The sequence below is a fragment of the Olea europaea genome, chromosome 21 (genome assembly GCF_002742605.1).
Source record: "Olea europaea var. sylvestris chromosome 21, O_europaea_v1, whole genome shotgun sequence".
In the NCBI taxonomy this organism is placed as follows: Eukaryota; Viridiplantae; Streptophyta; class Magnoliopsida; order Lamiales; family Oleaceae; genus Olea; species Olea europaea.
Window position 1 is genome coordinate 18,004,011 of NC_036257.1, and position 25,682 is coordinate 18,029,692.

Here is a 25,682-nt window from a genome sequence, read left to right on the forward strand (position 1 = left end):
AGCAGGGTTGGATTCACATGGGTTTGTGGGTTCAGCTAATCGCTAAAAAATAATTTTGAATTTTTTTTTTTTTTTAGTTTAATGAATTTTCACTTTTCTCCTTTTGCACGAGTTTTTTAATTTCAAAATTATGCCTTCCAACTTACCTCGATTTTTCCCTCCAAGACTTAGGTATGTCGCTCTTACCAAATAATTTCCTTTCTAAACCTAACTGCTTTTCAATTGGTAAATTTTATTTTTTCGTAAGTTCCGGAGCCAACTGTTGATTTAATTATTGTTATTGATTTACAATCCTTAATTGTTTTTTTTTAATTATTATTACTTTTTAATTTTATTGAAGTATACGTTGGAATTCTTGAGCATTTCAACCTACTTGGTTGTTAGAAAAATGAGTTCGTGCTTTCTGCTTAACAAATTAAGTCCCTACTCTATAATTTTCAAGTATTATTAGGTCTTTCGTTAGATCTGTATCTACATGCATGTTTTGAATATGTTTATCCATTACTATGAAACTCATCATGTAAATATGTAAAATTCCAGTAACTGTAAATTACATTATATAACAAACAGAAAATCAAAGCAAAGGGTTATATAAAACAGAGCCTTCATCTTTATAACATATCAAAATGTCACTATGACGGAAAAAGAAAAAGAAAAATAAAATAAAATAAAATTACACAGCAAAGGAACAAGCTGTAATAATTAGAATAAGAGAAGACTGCTATCAGCTACAAAATTACTCAAATATACATAGAAGGAACTAATGGCAGAAGTGCAACAGGGACTACACACGTTGCAGGACGGTGTTGCAATGCAAAGAAAATCATATGGCCTAGGCAGCATCAAACAACAGCTTCATAGCTTCAAATACGACGTGAGTAAGAACTAAAAGACGCCTTGAAAGGACAATCGATCTCTTAGTGTATCGAAAATTGAAGAAGCTGCTGCATTTTGTGCAAAAGTTAATTTCAGTCGCCCAAGCAGTTCGCCATCCTTCGCTTGAGATGCAGTATCTGCAGCTTCCTTGGCCATTCCGATTCTAGCATATGCCTGTTCGTGAATTATACAGCATGGACAGTCAGCAGTTTGAACGGACAATGCCTATTTTGCTTCTGAAAGTAAGTACTATAAAACACTAGGGTGCAGATACAAAAATGAATTCTACCTCGGCTCTCTCTCTGGGATCAGTAAGTTTTGGTATATATTTAAGGGCTTCAATTTTCTCATCTGCATCAATACATGCCTCCACAAATGGCAGGTAACCTACAGATGACAGTACTTGAAGTGAAAACACAAAAGCGATAAAGAGCTAACCTCAGTGATTCTGCATTCAATAACGACTGTCAAAAGTTTCTCTGAAATAGGCCAATGGGATGGCTCATTTCTCACCAAGAAAAAGGTCAAAAGTAGAAAATACCAGGGTGTCTAGGTTGGACTTTTATCTCTTTTTATATTGAAATTCAACTGAGAAATATAGGCCCCATTTGTTTCCCATTAATGTAAGAATGAGAATGAAAAATATACCTCACACAAGAGATAAAAATTCAAATATGATCGCTTGATGTGATGGATAACGATTATATTTTTCATTTTAATGGCCAATTAATGGGAAACAAACAAGGGCTATAATAACTTTAAAGAAAACTTTGGAGGATGAAGAACTAATCCCGTGACCATTCCTAGCAAACTTGTAACCCATGATTGCAAGGGACACAGTCATTCATTCATCGCTTACAATATTTATTTAGAGAGCGCGCACAAACAGATACAAGAAAACTGGAGTACCATATGAAGACACATATTGCAGGTTATACTTTCTATATTGAACTTAATCAATTAAAAGGGCTTACCCATCGGTGGCCTTTTCTCTTTTGAAAATTTTTCCACGGCATCCCAGTCCCGAATTGTTGCTAAAGCGAAAACTTTAAGCCAATACCATCGCTTCTCTGAAACCTGAAACATGTCAAAAACATTGACAAAAATGATTGTGATGCAAATAAATTGCACAAAAAAAACCTATAACAGATAGAAATAAAGAATGCTGAAAGATCATTTCCTGCGTATACTTGGTAATACATACTGTTTAGCAGGAGTGAAATGTGGAAACAAACCTTAAATTCTGTTTTAACTTTCATTGCAGCCCGGTGATTTCCTAGTACAATACATGTACGAATAGTGTCACTGATACTAGAGTCCACAAAAATGGCCTGCTTAGTGCTGACCTCCAAGTCATGCTGAATTCTGCTATTGATTGCTAATCACCCATGAAAAGTTTAATCAGAATTGCGCAAATCTACATCATTAAACATAGCTCATATTTCAGACTATTAAATAACAGAAGAGGAAAGGTAGAGAGGGCAGAAGAGAAAAGACTAAGAGAAGAGATGCTTCATAATAAACAAGACTGAAATGATTACATAGATTGGTGTTGAAAAACCTTTTGATGTCCTTATATGGACTAAACAGGTTGCAAATGTAGCGGAAATGAGACATTATTAAGAATTTCACTTATCCCGCTGGAATTCTGAAGCGATCGAGTCATTCTGCCATTAATTGATAGTTGATACGAAGTTACAAATTTATGGTTCACTCAAGCAGACAGAATTTGATTCCATTACAAATAAAATAATTAAGAATTTTGGAAATATTTGGTGAAAAACAGCATGTATCATGAGATTTCGGTAAAGGCTACCCAGAAGGCATTAGTCCAAAAGCAGTATGATGAGAATTCATCGATTGGGAACAAACATGGTCATAAAGTATTAGAAAGTAAAGATGTGCAAATCACAAGCACAAATAACATGATGTACTGGATGGTAGTCATATTGGAGTTATTCAGAGTCAAATGAGCCTTGGGTAAAAAAGTGAGAACCATTAATTGGAATATCACTTGCTAATAAATACAATATACAATGGGCACCTTAACAATTTTGCATACTCCTCAGATGCCTTCGACTCAAATATGTGTTCCTTTGTTTCTGAAAAGAGATGCTGCGCTTTTTCAATGAGTTTTATGCGTGGACCATGAAGTGGAGATCCTTTGCTAGCCATTGGATTCTTTGCTAGTTCCCAGGACTGTTTCCACAATAAAAAAGCAACATCCTACAAAATAGAAACCTTAAATCATAAGAGCAATAGTATACAAGATCAACAAGCTCTAATGCTCAATCTCTCAAAAGCACTTGACAGCAGCATAATTGTCCAATTGTAATATACTAAAACAGATCCCTTAGATTTCTACCAATAAACTACACAAGATGTTACAATTTGATGGAGAAAGAACATATGACTACTAAAATAAAAGGAAAAAAAATAAAAAAAATAAAACCACAGCCTTGTGGGGAAGAAAAGAATGAAAAGGAAAATATCTTCCTTTGTCCATCAGTCCAATTTGTAATAAATAAGCAATTGGTACTTCTATTAATTTAGGAATATAGACTCAGAATCATTAGTGTCTTATCCCATTATACATTAGTTATTATTTGATTTGAGAAAGGGAAGACCTCATGACACAAGTGAAACTTGAACCTACCTGAAGTTGACCAGTGGATAGGAAAATGTCCTTCAAGAATTCATGTTTATAGCATCTGGTAAAAGAAAGATTAGAAACAAATTACATTAGAAAAGAAGGTTTTCAACAGAAGAAGCCTGTAATCTACAGTACTTTGATAGGATCGATAGTGCCTACTGTGCATAAGTTATGAATAAACCGCGGGCCAATGGTCTGGGTCGTATAGTTCCAAAAAACTCCAACGAGGGTCTCTACAATAATAAACATCACTATGAAAATGCAATAAAAGATTCTCAGAGCAAGTAGATAGTATAGGCACAATAAAAAGCTATTCAATCTACAATTTTGCACACCTTCTGCCAGATATGAAACAGGACAAGACAGACAAGATCAGTATCACCATTTTCTATAGCCTTCATGAGTGCAGTATCTTCTTCTCCAATGCTTAGCAAGAGAGGGATCTGATATAAGAACAAACTTATTAATGCAATAAGATTCTCAAAAGACGCCCACTATGTTTTTATGTAACTTTAATGAAGAACAAATCACTCTTTTTAAATAGAAAATGGCTAGAACAAACAGATAGGAGGGCACAAGAAAACCAAGACCTGTTTCGAGGAGTGTGGCTCGTGTTCAACTAGCATGGCAGCTAACTTCCTGCGGCCACTCTTATCTGCATGAGCAGCAACTGCAGCATAAGATATGCCTTTGCATATCTTCAGCTGCAATTTCAGTATCATTATATCAGACATGGGGTCTCATGAAAAAAAAAAACGAAGGGAGGGAGTGAATTAAATTGGAGAAATCGTTTAAATGATAGGTTAATGGAGTAGTTAAAGTCACTAACCTTATCATGTAAAATTTCTAGGAGACTGGCATCAGGAATCCCCAAAGATGCTGTTATCTTAGTACAAGCCCAGTGCATTATCACAACTTCCTACTCAAAACAACAAAAACAGAAATATATTAGTGCATGCAACAATGATGCAGAATTACACTTTACCAAACAATAGATGCTTCATCCTTTTTTGTATATTTAATTATACAGACGTAGCAGGAGGAACTGCCTCTGACTATTTAGCAAAGATTCCTTTTGATATCTTGTTACCAGAAGACCAGACATCTCTCTTCTTTACTTCTTTGTTTACTGTGGTGGTGGAGGGTCGTTGTCCCACCAAGAGGGGTGGGGATGGGGAGTGTTATAAGCATATCAAAATAGTCCCCACTAGAATTCATGCCACTAAAAGTTGAAAAAAGGTTCTTAAATTACAGTATCTTACACTGAGCTGCTCATATGTAAATAAATAAATAACATTGTACTGAAAACTGGATAAAAGCAATATAATTATTTATGTGTTCATAGTCATCTATTTGATAATGTCAAAGCAGTTTCAATTAACACCTTCAAAAATATAAAAATGTAGAATATATACTCCGCAAATTAAAGACAAGTAATTTTATCGACTTAAAAGCATTACAAGATTTTTATTTATATTGTACTTCGAAGCTGTGAAGGAACACAGACTTCAAATTTCGGAATATTGACATTGATAACAAGCATACTTAGAAGAGTAGAAATATAAAACAAAAGGAAAATAAAAACCAGCAACATTAATGCTCAAAATATACCCTACTATGACAGAAATTATTCATACATCCGAACAACATAGGAAGTGAGAAAGAGACAAAGCATGGGATCTGTTTGTGTAATACACTATTCATCTGGAACCCTGCTCAATTTATATTCTCCTTCACAATTTTCTTTGCATAGAGATGCATGCAATTGCACATCAAATTTCATGTCAAATAAATTTCTCTAAAAATTATAATTCTAGGATGCTGAAAAATTGCAGAAAAGAGAACTATAGATAAACCAAAATGTCCCTTTTACAATTAGAATAGTGTCAGGTCATTTTCTAAACGAGGTCTTTTATTAACTGATTTTACTTTCATTTTTATAATAAAACTATTTTACTTTGTTAGTCTCCCAAACAAACTTAAGAAACAAAAGAACCACCAGTTGGAGTTAAATATCATTTAACATCAATTATTATGAATATCTTAACATGGTAAATTCAACTGTTAACGGAAAGCATTTTAATTCTCATTGCATAGTACAGGACCAAAAATATTCATGTTCCAATTTCAAATGAAACGAACTAGTTAGCAGCTCATATAGACTCACTGAAGCAAATATAAGCATCCATCATAAAAAAACAAAATAGGTATGGTGGTACTCGAAAGTATAATATCACACTGAGTAAAAACAACGCGAAAGGGGATGTAAAGTACCAAGGTCAACCACTGTTAGGCAACCAAAGGCTCTACCGAAAGAGAAGGAAGGGATGAGAAAAGAACAAATGTATTATACAATTTAAATAGGAAATAAAGTTTTGAAAAACTTACTTGATTCATTCCAAGGTATTCTGATATACGAAGAGATAGTAGGTAATTATGAGCATTAATCAGACGGTTAATCAGCACGGCTGGCGCAAGCAACTGCAAGGAGATTATTTTAAGTTGCTTTCATTAAAGAAGCATGACATGGAATTGCAACTTCAGACATAAAGTAGTTAGCACTAAGACCTTGTACATATCATTTAACATCAATTATTATGAATATCTTAACATGGTAAATTCAACTGTTAACGGAAAGCATTTTAATTCTCATTGCATAGTACAGGACCAAAAATATTCATGTTCCAATTTCAAATGAAACGAACTAGTTAGCAGCTCATATAGACTCACTGAAGCAAATATAAGCATCCATCATAAAAAAACAAAATAGGTATGGTGGTACTCGAAAGTATAATATCACACTGAGTAAAAACAACGCGAAAGGGGATGTAAAGTACCAAGGTCAACCACTGTTAGGCAACCAAAGGCTCTACCGAAAGAGAAGGAAGGGATGAGAAAAGAACAAATGTATTATACAATTTAAATAGGAAATAAAGTTTTGAAAAACTTACTTGATTCATTCCAAGGTATTCTGATATACGAAGAGATAGTAGGTAATTATGAGCATTAATCAGACGGTTAATCAGCATGGCTGGCGTAAGCAACTGCAAGGAGACTATTTTAAGTTGCTTTCATTAAAGAAGCATGACATGGAATTGCAACTTCAGACATAAAGTAGTTAGCACTAAGACCTTGTACTGCTGAATGCTTAGAGGGATGCCAATCTCGTGGTGGCGTACAGCATTTAGTACCCGTAATGTTTTGCACATTTCTTGAATGCGGTCACGTTGGAATTGGCTGCCAAAGCGAACTGGATATCATTACCAAGACAAAAATCAGAAAACAATGTTCTTTCTGAGCATGAACAAATGTACAATAGTAACTTTAAGCAAGGAGCAATCCTGCACCAAGTAAAGTTCATGCAAAAATCAGAAAACTTCATTTCAGGAAGCAACTCTACGTCAATCAAAAGTTCCATGACATATCGAGCACTAATGTTGAGAATGCCTTTATTCATATTAATAAGAAAGTATTTAATTTATTTCAAACTCACCAAACAATGATGAAGACCAAAACCAAAAGAGAATTGTAAGTACCAGGCAACATCATATTCATTGAGCATCGCATTGTTTTTTTTTTTTTGATAGGTAATCAAATAATTTTATTACTTAAAAGAGAATACACGGGGGGTGTACAATCACTTTAAGCTATTAAGGAAAAACATGAAATTAGGCAACTCATCTACAGGATTTCTAGTCACAGCATTAAACCAAGAATACAAGGTAAAGTAAAATGTTTCTCTTATCTGCTCTCTTGTCTTTGTTTGGTTTTCGAAGCAACGGTTGTTCCTTTCTCTCCACACGCACCAAACAATGCAGCCTGGGATAAGGTGCCATGCTAGTTTGCTATCCTTATCCCGAAATTTTCTACGACATGCCCGTATCACGTCCTCTATATGACGAGGCATCACCCAATCCATAGATTGTGAACTGATTATACTGTTCCAAATCCAACGTACACCATCACAATGAATGAACAAATAATCGATCGTCTCCCCATCCTTCTTGCACATATAACACCACTCGATTACATAAAAGCCTTTACGACGAAAATTATCCACCGTTGAGACCTGTCCCCTCACAACTGTCCTCAATAGGAATGCCACCTGAGGAGGCAATTTACACTGCCATACCAACTTCCATGGGAATGAATTATTCACACATCCCATGAGGGAACCAAAGCACGAGCGAACCGAAAAAATGTCATCCTGTGCTGTCCTCTACCTGATGCAATCCCTCTCTCCAACTCGAATTTGGGCCTCATGTAAAATGGTCATAAACAGCGAATAATCTTCCAATTCTCAATCCTGAAGATCCCTCCTAAACGTTATATTCCAGCTATAACTCCCATTATGAATGTCTAAGAGATCACTCACCATGGCAGTGGACACTGAGGCAATACGATACAAAGAAGGGAATCTCTCCTTCAGCGGTTGATCTCCGCACCAACAATCACCCCAAAATTTAATCTCATTACCATTTCCAACCACAAACTTCAGTTTGTCCAAAAATGCACTCCATCCCCGTCGGATATACCTCCACAAGCTCACCCCATAAGAACCACGATCCTCAAATGTACACCATCCCCCATCAGTCACACCATACTTCGCCCCAATTATTTCTCTCCAGAAACTCTCCCTCTCCACTCCAAATCGCCACAACCACTTGCCTAATAAGGCTTTATTGAACAACACAAGGCTCCTCACCTCAAGACCTCCCATCCTCATCGGCAAACAAACAACTCCCCAATTGACCAAATGGAGTCTCCTCTCCTCTCCCAACCCTGCCCACAGAAATTCTCTTTGAAACCTCTCTAATCTCTTTACCACTGCAATCGGAATGGGGAACAATGACAAAAAGTAAGTAGGGAGATTGGTGAGAGTGGATTTAATGAGAGTAAGTCTACCTCCCTTAGAAAGGTACATACGCTTCCACCTTGCTAACCTTCTCTCCATCCTTTCTACAATACCATTCCAGATATGGGTACTTTTAAATCGTGCCCCTAACGGGAGTCCTAGATATGATAATCGGCAACTGCGCAACCTTAAAACTCAATATATCAGCCAGCTCCTCGACATTATTGACCTCCCCAGCTGGAATAGCCTCAGACTTTCCCAAATTAATTTTCAAACCAGACACCGCTTCAAAACATAAGAACAGACGGCGCAAGTTCCTGAATTGTTCTACATCTACATCACATAAGATCAACGTGTCATCTGCAAATAACAGATGAGACACCTGCAATTGATCAACCATAAAACCCCTTATCAAACCTCCTCTCACTGCTCTTTCAATCATCCTACTGAGAGCCTCCATCACAATGACAAATAACAATGGGGACAATGGATCCCCTTGTCTCAAGCCTCTACTGTTCCGGAAATAACCCTCTGGTGTTCCGTTGACCAAAACTGAGAATGAAACAGTAGAAATACAGAATTGAATCCATTTACACCATTTATCTCCAAAGCCACAGCGCCTGAGCATATATAACAAGAAACCCCAATTCACATGGTCGTAAGCCTTCTGAATATCTAGCTTACAAAGCATCCCTGGGGCCCTTAAGCGCATTCTTGAATCTATGCATTCATTCGCTATAAGCACAGTGTCCAAAATCTGATGCCCTTTTACAAATGCATTCTGAAAAAATGCTCCCACATTTATTGTGGAAACTTGAAAGACTGTTCATATTTTTTTTTTCCCACTGCCCAATTCACCAAATGTACAGTAGACTCAAAAGTCAATGTTTCAAACTCATAATATTGTTTGGATCTATCCATACAATTAAATACATAATGGTTCATGGTACGAATAGGCGGTTAAATCTATTCTTACAATTTTGGCCACCCCTTCCCATATCTGACCATTTCATGACCCCCAACTTCTTCTCCTTCTTTTCCTATTTGTTAGCTCAGATACCATAATCAGGAAAGCACCAAAGCTACAGGGAAGACCAGCCTAATTATGAAATTCATAACTTGTTAATCTGAAAAATGACTCTTGAAAATAGTACAATGAAATGAAGTGCAATATACATCCTGTATCTAGCAGCTCAGAAAGAAATTATAAAAACTTCATCCAAAGCACAGGAACAGAGTGTCATTTTTATTGAATATACTAACGTTTAAACACCAGTAAGACAATGCCAAACAAACCAACCTGCAAAAGGCTTGTCCATAGCTCGCAGCTCTCAGTAGTGTCTGCTACTGTGAAATATCAAATTCATAACCAGCAGCATCAATACAGGCCTCAACAGCCTCCGGTAGCGAAGAGCAAATCAATCTCAAATTTTCATCTGCCTAGTAGACAACAGATTTTCTCAATGACAATAAAGAAAAAAATTACACCTCTTAAGGAAAGTTCACAATCCAAATTTAATATGATTACTGTAGTTCCTTTTCCCTACTCAAAATAGGGTGAATAGTCTAATGCAGTCCATTATATAAAAAATTCAAAGCAAGTTGATAAGTGTGTTTTTACACACTTATTTAGGTCACAAACATGACTTTAAAACGAGCAAAATGATTGAATTATGACTTAATCTTGTACATATGTGAATTGTAGGAAACAACGATGAACATGATGAAATTCAGGAGAAAAAACGCGAAAAATGACTAAAGTGACGCAAAGTGAAAGTTCAAGGACCAACAATGCAAATATCCAAAAGTTGATCCGATGAACAAATCGAGAAATCGATTAGGCCAATTACCAATTGACGATATCGTGGGGTAGGGGTGTAAGCATTCCGGTTTTACAGGTTTTTGACAGATTTTCAAACCAAACCGTTTAAACCGGTTTGAGAAAAATCCAAATCTAAACCAAACCATTTTAAACGGTTTGAAAAAAACTCAAACCTAAACCTAACGATTTGGTCCGATTTTAAACTGCTGGTTTCACCATATATTTTTTTTCGTCTACTTTTATGTCATTAATTTATTGAATTCAATATATATTTATATCTCATTAGCAATAAATCTAAAACAAACTAAACCCCTGTTTGAACCAAATTTTTGAAACAAGAAAATGAAAATTTGGACCATTATCCCACAAGTCCAACCGCCTTTGTCGACCTACTTTCATGTGTGGGACCTGGCCTCCTCTCCAACGATCAATTTTCTCGTTATGATGATATGAAAAATATGGCTCAAACAGAGGCTAAATATATCTACTATAAATTTAAATACCAACTAAATAAAAAAAAATTACAATAAACTAAAATATATTTTTTTCATTTTTGTTCACCTTTTTTAGGCTAATGACGATATAATAACGTTACAATATAAGTCTACTAAATTAGATATAAGCCCCAAAAAATATAATGATGTTCAATAAAATCTCGTGATCATCATATCTGAAAAAAAGATACTAATTAGACAAAGAGAATAACCAACCACAATAATAAAACTATTGTTTATAATATCTAAACATAACAATTACATAAGTTTACGTTTGTATGATGTTACGAAACACATTTAATTTCAAATTCTTACCTTAATTTGTTCCAAAAAAATTATTGATCTGAAACTTTATTCGTAGCAAATATTATCACCGAATGTCTAGGATCTCTTTGTCTCCGATTTGGTATAATATACTACTATTCAACTTTGAAGAAGCGTGAAAAATCTGAAAAAGAAGTGTGTGATGCCGGTGGCTCAAGATTGTGCTAGATGTCGACTGGAGTTCATCTAAATTCTGAAGAGGAAAATGAATTTTGATAGATTATGTTAGTCTTGAGATTATTATATATATATTAAGATTATATATCTGTATTAGAAAATTAGAAATTAGAAATTGACACAAAAATACCCACAAATGAAGCTATTGAATTTTACATATTTGGATGAATTATAAAAAAAAAATCATTTTTTCATTTTTTTATTTTTATATATTTTTTCGCCGGTCCGGTTTAGTTTTAAACCGCAATTAAAATTCTCAAATCTAAACCAAACCATTTTGACAGGTTTGGTTTGAATCAAAACCATTTCGTTGACCGGGTCCACGTGGCACCAAATCGACGGTTTCTAAAATGCTGTTTCGGTTCGATTTTCCGGTTTGGCGATTTTTGCTTACAGCACTATCGTGGGGTGATGAAATGAAAAGAATGAAAAGAAGATGCTAAGAAGTCAAGGATACAAGTGGGAGGACCAAATCGCAATTTACCCATAGTTGATAGTACTATGCGACCGCATAATATTATCCTCTATGCGGTCGAATAGTACCATACCGAAGGCAATTATGCTTGAAAAATTTCTTCTATGCGACCGCATAGAATTACTCTATGCGGTCGCATAGAACAAAAATTTGAAAAAATTTTGGTTTCCTTTTTCTTCCGAAACTCTTATGGAAACAAAATTTTAGGGTCCTATAAATACAAAAACTCGGCCAGAACGAAGGAGACGCCGTTTTTACATGTTTTTGGGAGATTTTGAAGAAGAAACAAGGGAGAAAACAAGAGATAAACATCGCGTCAATTGAAGATCGGAGTGAATATTGATTCGGGTGATGTTGTTTCTTCAAATACTTTTAAGTTTTGTTCTTTTTAGCATGTTAGGCTAGATTTATTGCTACTAGAAGATCGATGAACCTTGTAATACCATGTTTAATTTGTTTTGGATTTTTGACGTATGTAAACACCAATTCCGGAATTGATTGATTTATTTCGTTTTTATTTTCATATAATTATTGTGCACGTGATTATATGAATGTGGTGACCTGATTTATGCATTCGAAAGAAGAAAAATAGGTTTGACATAGTATAAATCGTCATAGGGTCAGATAGAGGATATAAATATACCTCTATGCCTTGTGTGAATCAATTGATATTCGTGAATTATAATGCATGTCGGTATATTAGTATTCGTCATAGAAATATAGTCGAATCATATATTGGGTTAGGTTTGGCATTGCTCGAAAGAGATTGCTAAATTAAAATAAGAATATCGATTCATTTTTTGTGGAATTGTGTGTCAAATTTGCATAAATGACTATTGAACGGGTATTGCTTGGAGATTCGTGATCCTAGTGAGTTAGAACATCCATTAATTCTATAAAATTTTAGTTAAATTGCATCCAAGTTACTTAGAACTTGGTATAATCCTTAGTCAATAATTGCATCAACAATTATATTTTGTTAGTTAAAGTACAAAAACACAATTTGCTTGTCGTGTTTCAGTTAAGGTCATATTAGATTAATTCGAACTAATTCTATCCTCGTGGGATCGATACTTGGACTTATAATCCATTTTACTACTTGTTAACGAACCGTACACTTGCGGTGGATTTAAAAATCGAAACAAATAATTTCGCGAACACAAGTAACGGGGAGGTTTATCCTTATCATTCAATGAGTCCAGTTACATGTAGCTACTAGATATCTTGAGGGCGACGCTTTCAAAGGAAAATGAGAAACTGATAGCATGTTATAAAAGGTGAGAGAGGAAGAAGCCCATCATCTGAGATCAAATATCTTTCTAAGCCATTTCTCCCTCCTTACATAATGAAAATCTCATATTAAATGCCCAATGCTGGGTTGTTGATGGTAGGAAATATCACCATTAGTAGCTGGATGAAAAAACAAATTCCCAAATTAATGGCAATGGTGTAGTAAGGGAGCAGCTAGTGATCCTGGTGTTGAAATAAAACCTTACTCAGTGCACAATATTGGTAATAAAGGTTACATCAAAGCTTCCATGATTTGTTAGAAGCCCATCAACAATTGGAACAGTATAAGTATGCATGAAAGAAGACATTAAGGTGAACATAGAAAATAGGGTCACTCTCAGAGTCTATTACCAAATGCTTAAATACGAACATCCTAAAGGCAAATACAAGGATGAGAGTCACTTCATCAGAATATCTCTGAACTATGAATTACGATAATATAGGCAGACTACCTTGGCACTCCGCCTGTCAAAATGATCCAGGGCATCATATAATAAAGCAGCAGGAAGGGTGCTCCCAATCTGAAAGATAGATACTGTAGAATCTGGGACTCGATGCAGAAATTCCATGCTTGTGTTAGAAAGTATCCTTACTCCATCGCACTCAGGAATAAGAATGATGGGCTCATCATATATATAGCACACAGGATCACCATAAGGACCTACCATCAATAGCATATCATCCCAGTATAGTAAGACGCTGTCCATTCCACACCAAGCCAGCTGATCAGGAGGAAGAGCTGACTATACACACAAAGATAATGGAGAATATCAGAAAGACTGAAATATTACTTGTCATCATGTTCTAAATTGAGTCTTTGAAGAGTATACAACAATATATAATTAGACGTTAGATGCTGTACATAGTTATTAGCTTGCTTATTTGCTTCATACTCCCATCATCCCTCCCTGATATATTAGATGCTGTTCCAAAAGTTTTACCATTTCATAATCCCAGAGGCAGTCAATTCTTCATTTTGAAGTACAATATTTCAATTGATAGGCTGATTAACTAGAAATAACATGATCCCGCTGATGTTGTAAATAAGTACTCAGCAAGACAACATTTACATATCCTATCTATATTTTGTCCATGTATGTAATTTGAGGCAGCTTATTTCTATGGCCAGCTTATAATAAAGATATACTATAAGATAAAAAATAAAAATGAAGAATTCTAAACCTAGGCAAATTTATTCAAAGTGCAACTGATTCTATGTTCATGGAAAACTCAGAAGAAAGAATGCAGCAAAGAAGACTACCAACTGACTATTTTCAATTCTTACTATTCACCCGGAAATTCCATGATTACAATGAAAAATCAAATAGAAGGTAAACCATTCTCAACCAGCTTATCAAGTTGCGTGGCACTTTTCTTCTATAATATGCATTTAAACAATAAAGACGCAATCTTTCCATACAAATCAACCACTGCAATGGAGTAGCACTTCATTTGTCCATAAAATTATACCACTTTACTAGAATTCACACACTAAGCCAAAATTCTCAAGTTGAGTTGAAATTCAAAAACTTTTGATGAAATTAACTGTACCTCGCAAGTGTGCTCAAAGATAATGTTTGAAAAATCCGTGGACATAACCAGAAGCCTCCCGTCATGCGTGAACGAAGCCAGAAGCTTCCCTGTCCTTGAAACCACAATCTTCTGCAAAGGCCCTATACCTACACCCAGCTGCTGCACCCCATCCTCTTCCACCAACAAGACATGATCCCCGACTCCCAACAAAACCTCCACGTTCCCTGACATGGTGTACTGCGGCTCAATCACAGCTATACAATGCGGCAAATCCTCCAATTTACAATCTGCCAATTGAACCACCCTGGGGTTCTTCAAATCCGGCACAGCAAAAATTCCAAACGCCTCATTGATACAAAAGACACCGTTTCCCCAGAACACGCACTCCAGAACGCCACTTTCGAAACATTATTTACCCAAAGAAAAAGTGTTTATTAACTCAGCGTGGATACTGTAAAAATAAACAGTGCCGTCTTGGGTGATGCAGACTAGAATTTGATCGTCCGACCATGACATACCGATGAGGCGACCACCGGGACTCTTCCAGACGGTTTCGCAGATCAATTGGCCGGAGGAGGTGAAGATGCGGAGCTTGCGAAGGGCGGACTCGGCAAATAGCTGTACAATCTTGGCATCGTCACGGATGGCGGCGATAGGACCTCCGAACGGTGCGCATGCGACCTTGTTCCTTATGAGGTCTACGTGCTTCCACTGCATCTGGTACAGCTCAGGCTTCCGGTGATACCGGTTGTAGAGCAGCTGCCACTCTGCCGCCACTGAGACTCCAGCCATTGTTGGTGACGCTTAAAGCTATCAACCTTTGTAGAAATTTATATTCTGTTCTCAATTTGGGTTCATTGGATCTGCAGAATTGATGGAGAGAAGAAGGTTGAATGATTGCAAATGTTTCAGAGAGAGTGGAGGAGATGGCGTTTCTCGAGATGGACTAACACTGTATTGGGCTAACTCCGGCCCACTATTGCCCAAGACGTTTCTGGATCATGTGTAGGCCTTATTAGGATACAGTAGGGTAGAATGGCCAGACTATTTTGTATTATTGGTTTATATATTTTTAATCTTAGAAAAATATTATAAAGATATTTTATTATCTTTTCAAAAGTTAATGGGTCATTTCATTATTCTCGAGCATGTGTGATATTTTGAACAGCTTAATATGACTCATTCGCATGGCATTCTTGGGTTCTTAAGTCGAGCATGATCATCCTCAAGCTAGTCCTTCTCTCACATAGACATCAACTTTGATATAAACTAGCATATAGTAATACTTCAGATAGGATCCAACGACAATATTTCTATATGATAACTTTAGTGCGCATTCAGTTTGGGCCACATAAAACTCATGGTAATTTTGTCGTGTTGCATGAGTAGGGAGAGATCACTAGATTCATGATGCAATTTGTTGTGCCCGCAATTTTATGATCTAGGTTGATTTATCGTAACGAACATAATCTTCAATTAGTTTTGATTTGAAGCTTATTAGTGACATGTTACCAACTTGAAATAAATGCTATGATTTTTTATTATAGCTCGCAAAGAATTAATTAGAAGTTGGTTGTGAAATCTAATTATAACTTGGCATAATTTTTTGACAAAGTCACAAAAGGGAAAAAAATGATTTGTGGAGGTTGAATTTCTTCAATATTCAAGCTGAAGATTATGCAATTAAATCACACATTTTAATGGTCTTAATCATCGTGAGACGAAAGTCTTGCATTGTGTATCACGGTATATTTATGGTCTAAAAACAGTCTTAAAATATAATTATACTGTACACTCACTTTTTGACCGCAAATCAACCTAATATCCCTATAATAAAAAGGATTTAAGAAAGTTGTATTTCCTTTTTAATTTTGGTCAAGATTGAGATCAACTTGTACAATGCGAACCACTATAAATATGTGTGTATTCTTTGATTGTTTTTTATTATTTTCGTAAGTATGAATTAAATCTTAACACGTTGAAAAAAAAAAAATTAGGATTCCCAGAAGGAGAAGAAATCAAGAATGTTGGATCCAACTTATCATCATGATAATATACACCCAAGTGCATTATTCAAAAATGGAGGGACCATTTATATAACTTTTTTGCAATCAATATAAGATTTCTCATTACTAAAAGTTGCATAAGATGATAAATATACTGTCATGTTCCCTCTGTCTTCTACTCCATTCTCAAACTGACTCTCCTTATTGTGCTTTCTGATCTGTGTTCCTCAGTAAAACTTGCATGATGGGACCTCACAAGAAGCACAACACAAGGTACAGGTAATGTAACATGATTTTATCGTTCCCAAGTTATACTAGTGGTTTATACATCAAAAGAAAGCATCCATTTTCGACGAAAATTTCAATAAATTCATTACAAAATTTCTTCTTCCCTCCATTACATTTTGACTATCTTTCCACTCTTCTGCTTTCTATCCACTAAATCAAAAGCCTGTGAGAAGGATACCACCTCAAAAGCCTGTGAAAAGGATACCACCTTGTTGAAATCATAACCATATCCCATATGTCTCAAAATTCTTGTCTTGAATAATCAATGAAATATACTCACCATGGCCAAACAACATAATTCTAATGATCCTACTTTGGCTTTATAAACCTAAAAGAGAATAGAAAAGAGTACTGTGCAACTTTTTATAGCAGAAAGCGATGATAAACTTATGTTCCAAAAGGATATAACCATAAAAAAGAAAGGATGGGATTTCTATGGTTGAAACTGTTGTTTAGAGCCAATAAACAAAAAGTTACGCGGTAACTTTGTATTGTGGATATAGGATGAGAATATTGATTCGTTTTTATGTCAAAAAAGAATAGGTAGCCAACCACTTTGCTGTTCTATACATATAGGATTCCCCATTTTGATATAAATAATTTAAAGAATTTCGATCTTAGTACTTTGTGCGCTTTTATATTTTCTTTAATATATATTTTCGCGTTCGTCTTGAAGGGTTTATCTTATCTATTCTTGGTAATATTTTTATTTCCACAATCCCACCTTTCATTACTTAAGAAATAGAAACAAAAAAACTACTTTTTGCAGTTGCTTCTCTCTATTGCCATTACTCATATATTCGTATCTTTATTCTTACCAGAGATTGAAAAATGCTGTCCTCATGGAAGCTTAGGCACTTTGCCATTCCTGCAGGCCTTGCATTTCTTAATCTTCCATCATCAGTCTGTTCATCTCAAGAACGTGCAGAAATTGATAACAGACACACGAGCAACGAATACAAGATTCATGAGGTAATTTTTTTGTTTAACAACTGTAAAAATTCTTGATGAATTTAAGTATTCTGTGTCTTCAGTTGCAGATAAATCCTCAACTATTATTTGAGATTAAACTCCATGGATTCCTCCTTCGGGCTTTGATTGGTTTTCTAATGCCGGTTGGTATACTTGTAATGAGGAAGTCGAATGGAGAAGAATCAATACAAAAGGCAAAGGATCGTATTCTACATTCATGTTATTACAGAGGTAAGTCTACATATATGTTTTTTACCTTTTGATTCGTTAAGCCATAAATGGTTTTGCACTAGTTCAGCCTCAATGTGAGAGCTATATTCCAATAAAAATCTTTATTAAGGCGATCTACAGTCGGTGAGATAAATTTACAGTATAATTAAGTTCTACGCAGTTCAACAATCTTTATCATGTCGTAGAAAAAGGTATCATTAGAACTTGGAACTTTGTTAATTAATTAGATTGAGATGACCCCCAATATCAACCTTTATGACACTCAATAAATTAGAAAATTTCCATCCTTGATTCTACTAATGATTATCACTACTTCAAGGAAAAGTAATAGCATTATGCTTAATTTAACTTCTACTTATTTTCTATTGCTATGGTCCCAGTATGAATTATACTTTCTTCTGCAGATTATAGCAGTCCTTCTTGCAACTGTAGCAGCAGTATTGTCATTAAAATACTTGGACAACTCTCTCAATAATCTTCACCAGAGAGTAGGCTTAGCCCTTTATGGTGGCATATGGCTGCAAGCCTTAATTGGCATCTTAAGGCCACATAGGTATATCTTTATTTTGAAAACACAAAAACTTTGGATCTGTTCGGGATTGCTTCTGTTTCTGATTTTTATGAGAGAGTTTTATTAGAAAGTTATATTGGACTCCCGTAAAAACTATTTTAATGAGACAAAGTACTTTTAGAAAATTATCCAAACACAAGTCGAAAAGCAATTTCTTACTATAAAAAGCCAGGTGAAACGGGACCTTTTGGGACATGTTTTGCAAACCAAAACTCTAGAAAACGTTTTCGAAATTGAAAAAAAACAATTTGTGTGCAGGGAAAGGAAAGGAAGAAACATTTGGAATATTTTTCACTGGTTACTAGGGATTGGAGTATCTTTTCATGGAGTGATCAATATATACACAGGTTTACAAGCCTACCATGAAAAAACATCAAAAAGTGCAAGGATTTGGACAATTATTTTTATTGCTCAAATTTGTCTCACAATCTTCTTGTACCTTCTCCAAGAAAAAAGGTATTACATACAAAATCAAGGGGTGATTTTAGTAGTACAACCAACTGATCAAGAACTGTCTCCAAGAAATAAGCAAAGAGAAACACCACCACAGAATTGTCGAGGACTTGGATGAAACAAAAAGCGAACTTTTTGTACTCTTTTTTGACATTGGATTCTTTCTAACCTTCTTCTGCTTTTGCACCATTGCAGTATAATGAGAGATGAGATTTTGTTTTCTGTTTGTGTATTTTCTCCCCTTGTACTCTCTAAATGTGAACTGATAATTGAAGGAAGTTATTGATAATTTCTCTCTCTCTCTCTCTCTTTTTTTTTTTTTTTTTTTAAATAAGATGCAATTTTCTGTTGGTTTAGTATTTGTTCTAAATGTCAAATATTACTTAAAGGAGTTTTTTTAGCTGAGATACGGCGATTCCCTCTTGATTTTAACATCTCAATACATCAGCTCTTGCTAATAAATAGTAAATATTACATAGTGCACTACAAGTGACATCGCAATTGAATCGTCTTGCCATTTGCTAACAGTAAAAGATGGAGTGAACTATCAAGATTTAAATGACTCAACTCTTTTTTGGAATTTTCAAGATTTCAATGACCTTTATGAACCTTGGGTTTATGAGCATGTCAAGTTCTTCCTTACAATATTGCGACATAGGAATGAGGCCTTTGGATTAGATATGTTAAGAAAGTAATTTTTGAATGAAAATGTTCTTATTCAAATTCTAATGTCTCTAGCATGCCACGGAAAAATGTAATAGATTGGATTATTACTCGTAAAGAGAGAATGTTTTTATATAATCAAATCGACTGATTAGTTACTAGTCATAATCACAAAGTACAAAAAAGGGGGGGACACCTTAGAACAGTCTACTAGACTATTGTTTAACCCTTTCAATTTGAGTTAGCTAAAGCATGGGCATTGCCTTGCCTCATGAGCCATGCCTCGACCTTGGGATTATTGGTTTCTGAGATAGTAAGATGATGCATTATGTTAGAAGAAGGAAGTGGGGGCAGTGCGGGATTTAAGTGATGGCAACGTAATGTTGGGACCGACATAGGTAATTGAGTCAGCGTGCAGCTAAGGCAAGGAGAGCAATAGACTCTAGGCCTACGTGCAGGGATGTAAAGTGACAAATTGAAAATCCTTATTTTGGATAAGTATGGTATGGGCAATGCCTTGCTCCCATGCCACTTTGGCATAAATATACTTTCGATTGGTGCATTTTGTGGGCTCGATGCAAGGCAAAGGATGATCATGTGAGCGTGAATTGGATTAGTTGTGCATGGACACGACACAAGGCATGGGCAATGTTAGAATATAACCCTCAATCTCGAAATCCGGATAGCGCATGGCATGCCCTAGTTTTTACCATGCAGACTTATTCGATTATCAATGGTTAATTTAGACACACAACAATTGTTGGCCATGTTAGACAATTTCAAGCTTGAACTAACTGCGATAATCTACAATTGGATTTTGTATTTTTAAAAATGCTAGTTGAAGCGTAAAGCCTATTTGTTGTTACCCACAAACCACAGTTGTATTTCATTTGTTTTGGTGAATAGAAGGTTGGGTTAGATTCCGTGTGTTGAAAGTACTGAGTAAGTGATGTCATCACTTGACTACTCATGCATAAATTTTAGCCATCTGACAACTACAATTGCCAATGTTAGCTTATTCGCACTTGTAACCATTGAGAAGTTCATTTTTTTCAACAATACTATCTATAAAATGACAATAAATCCTTCATAATTATTATTATTCCTTAACCAAGAGGGTTTTATGCCTCCTAGTAAATGGAATCTAGATAAGTCCAGCCCAAATAAAAAAGATTGGGCTAGATTTTGTGTGTTGAAAATGCCGTCCGAGTGATAAATTTAGGCGTCGTCATTTTACTATTCATTAATAAATTCTAGTCGTGTGGCAACTACATTTGCCAATGTTAGCTTACTCGCACTTATAACCATTGAAAAGTACATTTCCCTCGAAAATACTCTATCTACAAAAAGACAAAAATATCCTTCGTAATTATTCTTATTCCTTAACCAAGAAGGTTTTGTGCCTTCTACTAAATGGAATCCAGACCAGTACAGCACAAATCAAGAACCATGTATCAAGTTAATTGTTTTAATGATCACTGAAATTAGGTTCACTTCTTTGATTAGTCACTGAAGTTTAAAAGGTCGAATTTTAATCACTGAATTTAGGTCTATGTCTTCAATTGCTCATTGAAATTTAAAATGTCGAGTTTTGGCCACTGAATTTTTAAAAATGTTGTACATTTATTACTGAAATTTGAAAAATGTTGTACATTACTCAATGTAAATTCGATATTTTTTGAAGTTCAACAATTATATTAGTGAGTAAAGTTGGCATATTTCAAGTTCAGTGGTCAAAACTCGACATTTTAAAATTCAGTAAGCAATCGAAGATATGGACCTAAATTCAATGATTAAAACTCGACATTTTAATCTTGTCAAAATTCGATATTTTAAACTTCAGCGAGTAATCGAAGATATAGACCTAAGTTCAATGATTAAAACTTGACATTTTAATCTTTAGTGACTAATAAAAACATGGAGCTAAATTGAATAAAGAACAATCCACTCCCATTTATCTGAAGCAAATTATGACCGTTGCCTCCCACGACCAAACAAAACCAAAAGCAGGCGTTTTCAAAATTAGCAACAATTAACAATAGATTTGTAGGAAATCCAACACCACTGATAGTTGAAATCCGAAATCCGCATTTATTCCTTCGAATCCGATTCCACAACGCTCAACGCACCCATTATTCTGTACACTTTCTCCCCTTTTCTTATTCGGTTCTTCTTGGTTGCATAAAGCAATAAATAATCAGTGACCTAAGAAATTTGAAAGAGTTACATGTTCGGGGAATGTGGAAGAAGGGTGCAGAGAAAATGAAAAATGAGGTTTTGAATGTGGTGGAAAAAGAAGAAGAGATGCAACATCCATATGCATTCCATGTTTCTGGTCCCCGTAATGTGTCTTCCCCAAACTGGAAGGATCTCATCAATTCCAGTTGGTTAGTGCCCAAATCCTCATTTTCTCGTTCTTTAATCCGAGCCCATTTTACTATAAGCTTGATTTTATTTGTGTGTGTATTTGTTTTCTTGAATGAAAAGCTGACTTGTGCTTTAATTGGGTATGCAGAATGCTTGCTTCTTTATTTAAAAAGGTTGGATTTTGGGCTGTTTTTCAATTCTAGGGTGAATAGGATGTTGGCTTGTGTTAGTTTCTTGTAAAGGGTTAACACTGACTTGATCTGAAAGGCCATAATCTTTTTTCTGTAATTCGATTGGTCTTAAGTTAGATTTGGATACTTGGATTCCATTTTATTATCGATTTTTAGATTTGATTTATATTGAAATTTTTTGGTGCAGGAAAATGAAGTATATAATTTGACCGGGATAAAAAGATCAGTATTTGGGCGGATTTCTATTAAACCTATTTTAGTTTGCAGATATAGTTATCACTTATCAGTGGCACTGACAATAATTTGGACTAATTTATTTATTTATTATGTATTTTTTTACTTTTCCTTTGCCAATAGAAAACTGTATTGTGGTATACTAGAGGGATGCTATTTACATATGGTTCCTTATAAGTAGTGTTGTATTATTAACTCTTGAAGAACAAAACTTGGAGAACAACTGGAACTAAGTCATCACATTGTTGAACGAGATAACTGTAGAGAAATTATAGTTTAAGGGAGTATTGGCTGATTTTGCTTTGATCAGTATTTGGGTAGATTTCTTTTAAAGCTATTTGAGTTTGCAGTTATAATCTGGAGGCACTGACAATAATCTGTACTATTTTTATTTCCTTCCTTTGCCAATAGAAAACTGTTATACGGTATACTAGAGGGATGATGTTAAATTATGTTTCTCTTTAATAAGTAGTGTTGTTATTAACACTTGAAGAACAACTGGAACTACGTCATCACATTATTGCACAAGATATCTGTAGTTAAGTTATAGTTTAAGGGAGTATAGGCTGATTTTGCTTTGATCGGGTTAGAAACTGGTGGATGCTTTTGCTACTATAGATTGTATTTCACCATGTATACGCCATTAGTTAAATACTTGAAACTAGTTTACCATAATTTTCATGAATGGTCATTCTTCAAGAGAACAAATTCTTGAATTGGTAATTAAATTGTGCGGCACAAATGTGGTGAGTCATTAAATTGATAGTATATTACATGAATTTGTGAAACTAGACTGGTCAAAAAATTGCTCATGTTAGACTAAGCTTAAAAGCATCTTTTTTTTTTTTTTTTTTTCCACGACATGTGAGGGGATGTTGTTTGAATGAGGTGCTTTTGTTTTAAGCTTAGACAAAAGTGTCTTTAATCTCAAGTCTCAACTTATATTTATGCTTACTTTGAAATGCTGTTGCAGAGAAATTTGGTAGAAATGTGAGATTCTAAATCTTTAGCCAAATTGGTCTAAATAAATTGTACTAAAAGGTTTTAGTATTTACCAAAAACGTACTGCGAAATGTCACAATGCTTTCCATATGATGAAGAAAGTTTTTTCTTAAATATTGCAATGATATCCCAACTTTCTTTGTGCATATCTGGCATTAATTTTATTGAAGAGCATTAATTTACTCCTAAGTTTTTTGTCTTTACATGATGAATCCGAAAGGAGAGGCAATTGTGTAAAGGGGATAATGCTTTGTTTGTTGTTGAAGTAGTTGTTCTCGTCTTTTAGTTCAATGTATAATCTAAAGTTCAATCCTTTTTGCAGTTTGGATAGGAGCCAATTCTTTAAAAGTTGAAAATCTGACATGATTTCAGTACTGTTTACAGGAAGGATGGTAATTATAAAAGGACAGTAATTGCATGTTTTATACAAGCAGTGTACCTGCTTGAACTCGACAAACAAGAAAACCGAACTGGGGAAAATGCTCTTGCTCCTAAGTGGTGGATCCCCTTTAAGTACAAGCTGGTTGAAATCCTCATAGACGAAAGAGATGGATCAATTTTTGGGGCAATACTGGAATGGGATCGTGCTGCAGCTTTAGCAGAATTTGTACTCATCAGACCAAATGGAGCGCCGAGGGCAGTTTTGGCACTTAGAGGAACACTGCTTAAAAGCCCGACAATTAGACGGGACATTGAGGATGATCTCCGGTTCCTAGCTCTTGAAACTTTGAAGGGATCATTCAGATTCAGTTGTACTTTAAAGGCCTTGAAATCGATCACTGATAAATATGGAAGCAGCAATGTGTGTATTGCTGGCCATTCTTTGGGGGCTGGCTTTGCTCTCCAAGTTGGGAAAGCATTAGCCAAAGAAGGAATCCACGTGGAGGCGCATTTGTTCAATCCACCCTCAGTTTCATTAGCCATGAGTTTACGCAACATCGGGGAAAAATCTGGGGTTGTTTGGAAGAGGCTCAGGTCAATGATTACTTCGACTACAGAAACAAACGGAGAGGAAGTTAAATCTGTTGCTATGGGATCAAAGCAATGGATACCCCACTTATATGTAAACAATAGCGACTACATTTGTTGCTATTTTACCGATCCAGATGGGATCAACAACAAAACTTCTGATAAAGAAAATGCAAAACCACCAAATGGACTGGTTCCTGCAAAACTTTTCGTCCTTTCGAAGGGCAAACAGAAGTTTCTCGAGGCTCACGGTTTGGAACAATGGTGGTCTGATGACTTGGAATTACAAATGGCACTTAATAACAGTAAGCTGATTAGCAGGCAGTTGAAGTCCTTGTATAGCCTCCCCGCACCTTCACAACAAACACAAAGCAAGAGTTGATAATGAGAAGTGGTTCTTGCTAATTGTTGAAATAAATTATTTACTGTCACATAAAACTTTGTGATACCAATGTCTTTTGTTTTTTCTGTTGTTTAATGAACTGTGTGTTCACAGTAATACAATTGTTGTCTCATCTGTCTGATGACAGATTATTTGTCATGGAAGTTCATGATATTAAACGTTTTTCTTTGTTGTCGTTTTTTCCCTTTTATATGGGACTTGGGCACAAATCTGTAAATAATAAGGGCGGCATGATTTTTGAGAAGTCAAAAGGAGTTCTTGAGATTCAAAAGCAGTTTTTGAACTTGTTTGACTAATTTTATGAAAGTTTTTCTTCTAATTGGAAGAACTTTTAGAGGAAACTAGTGTAATATGACTTTTTTTAAAAGTACTTCTAGAATAGAAGGTGTTTTTAAAAATTAATTTTCAAACAAAAACTAAAGTATTGTTCTCCAAAAAATTTTTACAAGAAGCAAAAACAAAAGCAAAAGTCACGTCAAACGAGCCATAAGCCTATTGAAAAATTTAAATCTTAAAACAAATTTATCTTCTCCCACTTAACAAACAATTGAAAATTTTCCATTAGTTGTAAAACTTGTTTCAGGTTGAGTAAATAAATAAATATTTTTAAATATTTAAGTTTTCCGATTAGTTAATTCAATACAATGTAAAGGAGATAAATGCTTTGAGTTCAAAATTCATTGAGTTATATATGAGAATTGTGCATTTGTTCTTTTTATTATAAATTTGATGCACGTACAACTGAGTCTCATAGGTTTGTCTACACACTTATTTGTTATTATATCAGTGTCAAGGTTTACGTTGTAATGCCCTTAATGTTAGGTTTTGAAAAT

General features: G+C 35.1%; 3 protein-coding genes across 7 annotated transcripts; 2 read left to right on the forward strand and 1 right to left on the reverse strand.

The window, feature by feature from the left end:
* Positions 1–587: 587 nt before the first annotated feature.
* On the reverse strand, positions 588–15,409 carry LOC111370986 (protein VACUOLELESS1). The gene is given in 15 exon segments (XM_022992913.1): positions 588–1,050; positions 1,166–1,263; positions 1,851–1,953; positions 2,112–2,241; positions 2,921–3,102; positions 3,533–3,587; positions 3,689–3,762; positions 3,865–3,972; positions 4,120–4,233; positions 4,359–4,448; positions 6,481–6,573; positions 6,661–6,766; positions 9,685–9,824; positions 13,419–13,709; positions 14,518–15,409. Coding segments are annotated over 15 exon segments (2,523 nt in total). The 5' UTR covers positions 15,292–15,409; the 3' UTR covers positions 588–885.
* Positions 15,410–16,947: 1,538 nt separating this feature from the next.
* LOC111370987 (cytochrome b561 domain-containing protein At4g18260-like) lies at positions 16,948–19,313 on the forward strand. Of its 4 annotated transcripts, XR_002698532.1 has the most exons (5): positions 16,948–17,490; positions 17,615–17,765; positions 17,828–17,996; positions 18,401–18,549; positions 18,826–19,312. XR_002698532.1 is itself a non-coding variant. In XM_022992914.1 (4 exons), the coding sequence occupies exons 2-4, from the start codon at positions 17,937–17,939 to the stop codon at positions 19,136–19,138; spliced, it is 522 nt and encodes a 173-aa protein (XP_022848682.1). In that variant the 5' UTR covers positions 16,953–17,490; positions 17,615–17,936; the 3' UTR covers positions 19,139–19,312. The 4 variants fall into 4 exon arrangements, 3 of the variants coding, with proteins under 3 accessions (XP_022848682.1, XP_022848684.1, XP_022848683.1); XM_022992914.1 differs by having other exon boundaries at positions 16,953–17,490; positions 17,615–17,996; XM_022992915.1 differs by lacking the exon at positions 16,948–17,490 and having other exon boundaries at positions 17,515–17,765; positions 18,826–19,311.
* A 2,341-nt stretch (positions 19,314–21,654) lies between these two features.
* On the forward strand, positions 21,655–25,017 carry LOC111370989 (GDSL esterase/lipase At4g10955-like). 2 transcript variants are annotated; one of them, XM_022992917.1, is made up of 2 exons: positions 21,655–22,070; positions 23,850–25,017. In XM_022992917.1, exons 1-2 carry the CDS (start codon positions 21,922–21,924, stop codon positions 24,826–24,828), a joined length of 1,128 nt encoding a protein of 375 aa, XP_022848685.1. In that variant the 5' UTR covers positions 21,655–21,921; the 3' UTR covers positions 24,829–25,017. The 2 variants fall into 2 exon arrangements, with proteins under 2 accessions (XP_022848685.1, XP_022848686.1); XM_022992918.1 differs by having other exon boundaries at positions 21,660–22,070; positions 23,862–25,017.
* The last annotated feature ends 665 nt before the right edge of the window (positions 25,018–25,682 follow it).

Excerpts from the sequence above, each read along its gene's own strand:
- LOC111370987 (XM_022992914.1), top strand. The coding sequence starts at position 17,937 with ATGGAGAAGAATCAATACAAAAGGCAAAGGATCGTATTCTACATTCAT. Across the intron at positions 17,997-18,400 it reads ACATTCATGTTATTACAGAG|ATTATAGCAGTCCTTCTTGC; the intron begins GTAAGTCTACAT and ends TTTCTTCTGCAG. Across the intron at positions 18,550-18,825 it reads GGCATCTTAAGGCCACATAG|GGAAAGGAAAGGAAGAAACA; the intron begins GTATATCTTTAT and ends ATTTGTGTGCAG.
- LOC111370989 (XM_022992917.1), top strand. The coding sequence starts at position 21,922 with ATGTGGAAGAAGGGTGCAGAGAAAATGAAAAATGAGGTTTTGAATGTG. Across the intron at positions 22,071-23,849 it reads GATCTCATCAATTCCAGTTG|TACTGTTTACAGGAAGGATG; the intron begins GTTAGTGCCCAA and ends ACATGATTTCAG.